The sequence below is a fragment of the Telmatherina bonti genome, assembly GCF_933228915.1.
Source record: "Telmatherina bonti genome assembly, chromosome: 19".
NCBI classification, from domain to species: Eukaryota; Metazoa; Chordata; class Actinopteri; order Atheriniformes; family Telmatherinidae; genus Telmatherina; species Telmatherina bonti.
In genome coordinates, this window is record NC_136617.1 from 22,686,931 (window position 1) to 22,694,987 (window position 8,057).

The 8,057-nt window shown below is 41.2% G+C and overlaps 1 protein-coding gene across 1 annotated transcript; it reads left to right on the forward strand.

Annotated features, from left to right (window-relative positions):
- Positions 1-5,540: 5,540 nt before the first annotated feature.
- Positions 5,541-6,876, forward strand: sp8a (sp8 transcription factor a; the record flags this gene model as incomplete). Its single annotated transcript, XM_079258744.1, has 2 exons — positions 5,541-5,558; positions 5,668-6,876. 2 exons carry the CDS (start codon positions 5,541-5,543, stop codon positions 6,874-6,876), a joined length of 1,227 nt encoding a protein of 408 aa, XP_079114870.1.
- Positions 6,877-8,057: the final 1,181 nt, after the last annotated feature.

An 8,057-nucleotide genomic window follows, 5' to 3' on the forward strand; every position in this document is an offset into this window, starting at 1 on the left:
TATATATATATATATATATATATATACTGTGTATACAGATATAAATATACATACTGATAATAACCTTTCAACAGGTAACTGCAGTAAAATAAGTTGTTCGAAGTATCAATTTCTTGGTTTTTTTTGGTTTTTTTTAGGGAGACATTTTATATATAGTTTTATATATAGTAATAGTTTCATTAGACGTGTATGCATTTTTTTTTTCTCTAACTAATAGTGTTTATTTTGCTGACAAATGCTTAAGATGACTTAAACCTACAGTCACGTCAAGTGTCTGTTGGTTTCAATGTTTGACTATCAGGAAGGCTGACCTAAACCTGAACTAAACCTGCCTGGCTTATATAAAAATAAACAAATAAACAAATAAAGATGTGGTAGATTTTCAGTAAAAGGTGCTGTAGGTGCTGGCAAATACTTCTTCGAAATTCATACAAGTCTTTCAAATAAAAATAAATAAATAAATAAATAAATAAAGTAAATAAACCCAAAAAATTTGGCCAAGTTTTAAGAAGAAAAAATAACACTGACAAACATGCCATCATAAAAAACCTTGACCAGATTCTCACTTCAGAATCCACAACAGCCTTCTGCCAAGGCTGGTTGCCTTCCAGGTACGAAGGGGTAGACCTCCCAAACAGCATCTCTGGTGGAGATTGGAGGGGGGATGTCTACTCAATCACTTCTAGCCTCAGACAACCAGATGGACTGCTGGCCAAGAAGACACATAGGCACACAAACACACACATATTCAGGATGACCTAGACCCCCAACACTGAAGTAGCAGTGATCAAATGCAGCAAGTCCATCCATCAATACTGAAAGAGAAAAATGACGTCTGGAAGTGTATGATTATGCTCCTGGGCTTCTACACATCAATCAACAGACACACACACATTAAATACAGAGAACGCAAAAAACGTGAAAAATGAGCAGGGGTAAATTAATCTCCTTGTCTGGGAGCTGTGTGTCGGTGTGTGTGCTGTTGAAGAGCGATGAATAGTTTTATTGGTGAAGAGAACAGAGATCACGGTCAGAGCAGGATTTAATCAAGGAGAGAGACTTGGAGGAAGTTTGTGTAAGTGTGTGTGGCTGTACTTAAGTTCACATGAGAATTCTTCGATGCTTCCAGCTTCAGCTGAGCAGAAAAAAAACCCAAAACGGTGTGGCAGCTCAAAAAAAAAAGCCCAGAGAAACGGAAGCATGCGAAGTGTGGCGTCGCGGTGAGCCTTTCCTACATTAAATCTTCATCTACTTTCTCTTTCTGTTTTTCCCTCCCTCATGCCTCCCTCCCTCTTTCAGAACCCCACTGGTGAGCAATTTAGAAATGGTAAAAAGGGGCAAACCTCAGGTTAGCTGCATGCGATGTATATCATGGCAAGTTTAAGGGGGAGATTTGATTTATTGATTTACATAAAGTTTTGATTCATTGAAGGTTTTGTGATATTAACATAGTTTAAGAACCATATGTGCAAGATTTTACAGATAAATAAAAATAAGTGAAAATTAAATAAAATAAATGATGCATTAAAAAGAAAATAAATTTACTTCAGCAGCAGAAAAGTTATAGATAGTGACATAAGTTGTGATAAACTTCTGAACCTGTTGATGTTGGTCACGATTGACAGTAGCTTCTGACTGACCCAATGACAAAGGAAAGAGCAGTTTAGGAGGAGGAATAAAGTAAAGTCAGAGAAGTCTTACTTGAATGTATTTCTGAATTATTGCAAATAAAGTCATCATTAGCTGAAACAACTGGATTTAAGCAAAGTTATTGTCAGATCTAGCTGCATTGCTAACATTTAGAAGAAATCTGCTGTACTCAGCTGAGAGAAGACTTCAGGACTAACCCAGGTCCTGCCAAGTTAGGGCCCGGCTCGAAGCTGTCTGCTTGTAAATAAAATGCATGCAAGCCTCGTAGGTTGGGGTGTTTGGATGATTTCTGCAACTAAATTCTTCGTTTGACCCCAATCTATAAAAAACTCATGCATATTCATTTCACAACGACACCTCACGAGCATCAGCAGCTTATCTAGAAATCAATGAAGACTCCTCAGATGTTTCTCATTACTATGTCGCTCCGTGGCGTAATAAAGATACTTTATTGTCAGCAGTTAATAGAGACAAAGTAAAGTTGATGGAGGAAAAGAAAACTCCGAACTCAAGCAGCTTTGGTGAAAATAGTCTTTGAAAACGATCGCTTTGGAGTGCAATGAGTGTGTGTGTGTCTGACAGAGGGAGAGAGACTGAATCCGAGCTTTTCATCCACTCTACTTACTAATCACAGCCTCATTCTCTCTCACCCTGCATAATTCCCCTCCTTGCCTTTATAAATCTCTCTCCACACTCCACCTTTTCCTCTCTTTCTGAAGACAGAGACAGCAGATGTGTTGGCAGGTCAAATGACCTCTGTGATGTATGACTTTACAAACCCAGAGCATCCATCAACACCAAACTAAAGTTGTGTGTGTGTGTGTGTGTGTGTGTGTGTGTGTGTCTTTGTGTGTTTTGAACAAAGACCGGCTACTCATAAAATGCTATTTCAATTCACATCCAGTCTCACACTTTCAGAAGTCTCAACACTTTTGTTCTCTTATTGCATGTATGGGTGTGTCAGCTGGTGCATATGCAGATATGTTTTATACATGAATGTAAATGAAGCAGTTGAACAGTGTAATTGTATAGGCCTGGATTCCCTCCATCTTCCTCATAGGCTGATTAGTGATGTTCTCACCGATTCCTGCATGTGTATATCTGAGAGACAGATAGATAAAGAAAGGAGATTTTATCAGAGACTGATGAAAATCTTCCTGGACTGCAGGGACAACCAACGAGTTAATCAACAAGTCACTGCTTTGCTCTTTGTATCCATACAACTGAAGCTAAATTGGCATCACAATGAGGCACTGAAACGTGATAAAAAAGTAAAAGGTTTTCGCAGAGAATTATTGGTTGTTTATTGGAACTTCAAACGACTAAAGATCCTATAATGTCATCAGAGCAACCTGGACAAATTTTTCCAACTCCGCTACCACAATCGTCCATCAGCCTGGCGCTGACAGATAGCGGACATGCCCTCTCAGAGCAATAATTACAGGAAGCAAAGGCGGAGCTGCTCCAGGCACATCCTGGCACAATTCTCACCTGGATGACTTCCCTCAACTGTAACACAAGTTTTAAGAGCATGAGAAGACAAACTGCAAAAATAAAAAGAAACTTTGACATTAGTCTCCATACCTAGCAGTCACATGTGACTCTTTCTTTGACACAAACCGATGGCGAACCCCCTGGTTACAATTAATATTAATGTGCCATGTTTAGCAGCTTGTCTTTTGACTGTGATACTCCCGCTAATTGTCTCAGCAGGGCAGCTGATCAAGATGGCTGTCAGGGCAACCCAGGGAGGAGAGCAAGGAGGAGGGAGGCAGCAAAGAGAAATAAAATACTTCACCCACCCCTCTCCCTGAGAAGTGCCAGATCTTTATTTCACTCTTTTTGCTCTCCGCTTTCTGTCTCAATCCCCACAAAGTGACTGGAAAGCACACGACAATCTTTTTTTGTTGACGTTCAATAGTGCGTGATAATGTGGTCATTATCGCCACCAAAGGAACAGGTTGAGGCTCAGACAGGGTTTCATTGGGTGGGGGGCTGAAAGCACTCACATACACACACACACACACACACACACACACACACACACACACACACACACACACACACACACACACACACACACACACACACACACACACACACACACTTTTGGTGTGGGAAAAGAATGCCCCTGAAAGAGAGGGACAGCTGTTTGGGTGGCTTGTGAGGATGGTGATCAGGTTAAAGGGAGGAGGGCCTACTGTATACTCCACCTGTGCACATGGCCATGCCTCGGGCTTTGGGGGGATGCCAGCGTGGGAGCCTATCATTTTGTCCAGTTCAGCAAAAGGTGTGTATAAGAGGGTCTTCTAAAATAATGTCTTTATACACCTTTAGTTTACAGTGTGGTGCACAGTCAGGAAAATGTTACTTGTTTATTTAACCACTGCTTCATTATTTAACTAATGACATTTATATGGAAATATTGTGAAATATCTAGTTTGCTGTATTTTGTATTGTACTTTGGTACCACTAGCCCCTCTAACCACTGGGGGGTGAGCTGTTTATAAGTACATAAAGTCACAAAATATAGCCTAATTATGCACCCGATCGGTCACATGATGCAAGTGGTGCATCAGTGTTTGCATTTGCTTGATAAGAGATATGATCACTTTATTTATCATATGTGTCCATCTAAGTTGACTTAAGCTTATCATAGGTTGAGGATGAAGAGAGGTCTGAGAAGCAGTTAAAACTAAACAAATTACTTAAATAGATTAAAAACATGTTTTGTTTTGTTTTTAATTCAATTTAAAATGCAAATGAAATGCCCCCTCTGTGCTTTCTGTTGATAAATTAAGAGGTTGGCAATCATTCTAGGTTATTCTCAAGGTGTATGGCATCATTCTGGTTAACCACAGCTTATTAAAGAATGGAATTACCAATTTATCTGGTCATTCTCAAGTGTTAAAAGTTAACTCCTCACAGTGAGCTTGACTTTGCACCTAAAGGATTTTAAGAAATGGAGAAAAGCAAAGTAAAGCCCCCCCCAAGTAATTTGTTTTGTGTTAAAGGAGATTAAATTGAGGAGGTAGTGGTGGTGTACTCCCTTCCCACCCCCAGGGTTGACTGGAAACGCCCCTGAGACCGCCTCTCATCTATCAACCTTCCCCTCTGCGTGGGCATCAGTAAAAACAGGCTGTGGCTCAAACACCTGATGATATTGGTGAATATTTTGTTTTACACAAATGGGAGACAAGATTTAAACTTCATTATAATGCATGTTAGGTTAATTTCTAAGGGAGTAAACTGGTGCTTTGCAAGTTTCCCCCTTTGCTCGGCTCAGAGTAAAGTCTTACGCTATGAATAATCTGACTTGGAATAAGCACTTTGGAGAGCACAGACCTCCACCCAGCAGATAATTTCCACCCACTTTGTGAAGAGTCCTTTCAAAAGTTGCTGTGTCCAAAATTCCTTCCAGATCACTCACAAAAATAATTGGAATTTAAGTCAGATCAAGACATATTCTCAGAAAAAAATCACAAAAATCCTTTCAGATTTTGCGTAAAGTTGCTAACAAACAAATAAAGTGGTCAAAATCACCGCCTTCCACAAGCTAGCGTTGCGCAAAAGTCACGTTTCTGATGAAGAACTATAAAATAGGCATGTTTATTTTGGAAAGAGGTGTGCCCTCTCTCCATTTCTCGTCCTAACTGAAATTTACTATCTCTACTTGTTGCACTTCGACGCAATACCTTTTCGACTTTTATGACGAGCGAAGCGCAGACATTTGGAGACAGACTGAGCTGCTTTCTGATTGGTCAGACGATCCTCAGCGGCACTTCAAAGCCAAGAAGAAGCTACAACTACACAAGCCGTTGGAGACCAATCACATTGTGATAACATCAAGCCACAGAGAACACACACACACACACACTATCAACCAGTCAATGGCTGCTCTACTTGGGGTAAGTTTATATCGCTGTTATGTAAACTCTGTCATATTTTTTCTATATATTAAATTATTTTACTGGTTAGCCGTGAGTCTAAATATGTTATTAATATGTTCTCCCACAGGAGGAACCACGGCTGGGCAGCACCCCACTGGCCATGCTGGCTTCCACCTGCAGTAGAATTGGCGAGCCCACCCCCTCCTGCTCCCCCGCTCTTTCAGACGGAGCCCCTGGACTCATTAAAGGCTTTCATCCGTGGAAAAGGAATGGACAGGGCACCAGCCAACTCAACACTTGCCTCACCTCGCTCGGAGTTTCCTCTGGGACTTCTACAAGTAGCGGGAGCGGAATGACAGAGGCCTCCAGCGCCTTCTCAGTCACAGCCACCAACTCCTGTTTGGGAAATGACTTTTCCCAGTACCAGACTGCTGTGCCGCCATCAGACAACAGTGTTTCTGACGCCGCTTACGGACAGCGGCAGGTGTTTCTGACTAAGTTTCCCTCATCTGTGGAAAACATAGGGGGGATATATCCCAGGATGCATCCATATGATTCATGGTTCAAACCCGTTGGGGAGGTTGGTAACGGGTCCCCAGCTTGGTGGGACATGGGGACCAGCTGGGTGGAATCACAGAACCCAACAGGTTTACCATCTTCTCTGAGTGGCTACGGCAACGACTACAGCCCAGCCTTCAGCAGCGGGGCTTCCCAGCACCTGCTCCCCGCCGCGCAACACTTGTTTGACGGATTCAGGCCACCCGCCCCAACTCCCTACGCAGACACGGCCACAGCGACACCTGTTCTGTCCGGAAGCCCGGTCGTTTCTCTACCCGCGTCTTCTCGCGCCTCCTCACGGCGCTATTCGGGCAGAGCCACCTGCGACTGCCCGAACTGCCAAGAGGCTGAGAGTCTTGACCCGGGGGGTTCGAGTCCTCGACGAAGAGGACTTCACAGTTGTCACATCCCGGGCTGCGGTAAAGTTTATGGTAAAACCTCTCACCTGAAGGCGCACCTGCGCTGGCACACCGGGGAGCGGCCGTTTGTCTGCAACTGGCTGTTCTGCGGGAAACGCTTCACGCGCTCCGATGAGCTTCAGCGCCACCTGCGCACGCACACCGGCGAAAAGCGATTCGAGTGCTCCATTTGCCATAAACGATTCATGCGCTCTGACCACCTCAGCAAGCACGCGAGAACGCACAGCGCAGAGGGAGCAGAGGATAGCGGGGAAGCGGGACAAGGTAAAGGAAGCAGCGACACGGACAACAGCGTCGCCGGCAGCCCCAGCCAGTCTCCTGCGGTGATGGTGCCCAGAGCACCGACGGACAGAGATTGATGGAATAATTTACTAAACTAAACATAAACAGATTAACACGAAAGCATCCAACTACCAGAAAGTTATTTTTGTTTTTGTTTGTCTAAGCTGAAATGGCACTTTACGTTGAGCTTCAGTTTTTTAGTGAACTGTCTTCTTACCTCATCTGATGTTTGCAGCCTTAAGAAAAACAAATCTACAGTTTTGTTTTGTTAGGATACAACGTTTATTTATTTTAAGCATTATTGCATATACGATTATCTCAATTTTTTACATCATCAATAAAAATGTGTTTATTTAAGTTTATGTTATCTGAAAATACATTAATTTGGGAGAATACATTTATAATTTATCAGTGGTTGTAGTCTAAATCATGATAATAACTGTTCTGAATAAAATCAAGATGATTTGGGATTCTTCTTTTAAATTTTTTCTTGCAGGTATCTATTTTTTATATAACTAGTATAAATCTTTTCCTTATAGAAAGTTTCAATCTTTTGCTGAACATTTGATGTTTCCTGCAAATCAGTTCTCAACTTATCTCTGATTTAATGTTTAGTGACTTTTCTATCAGATGGGGTACAAACCTGCAGCTGACTTGAGAAAGTTATTTGTTTGATCAAAGCTCTCAAATGATTTATGTTGCATCGATATGAAGCATCACAACACAGGTCATTTAAGTCACTATAGGTCTCGAGACATCTTCAAAGATCTGTTATGGACATCTTAATGTCCATAATAGCAAGCAGAACTTGTCAGCTGCTAAATTTTGAATCTCCAACTTTTTCAGCTTTCATAAGAATTCATGTAAAAAGTAGATTTCTTGTGAATTTAGTTGCACGAAACATCAATGACTATTTATTTATTTATTTATTTATTTATTTTTACACATGTTTATGCAGACCTTCATGAATATAAGTGCAACTATTTTTCTTGGAAAATAATGACGACTCAAGCAGCCATTTAAAAAATCTTGCACAATTTTATTGTGATGATAACAGTAATGAACTATAGACATATAAATTTACATAAAAACTACCTACAAAAAAGTGCTGCTTTAACTTAATCTCTGTATCAGGATAGATGAGATGATTCATTATTATTGCTGAACATTTGTCAGAGTCAATATTTGTAATGTTTGTCACTGGCTCATAAAATAGCACTATTACCCATAAATGGAAAAAACCTACAACATAATCAAA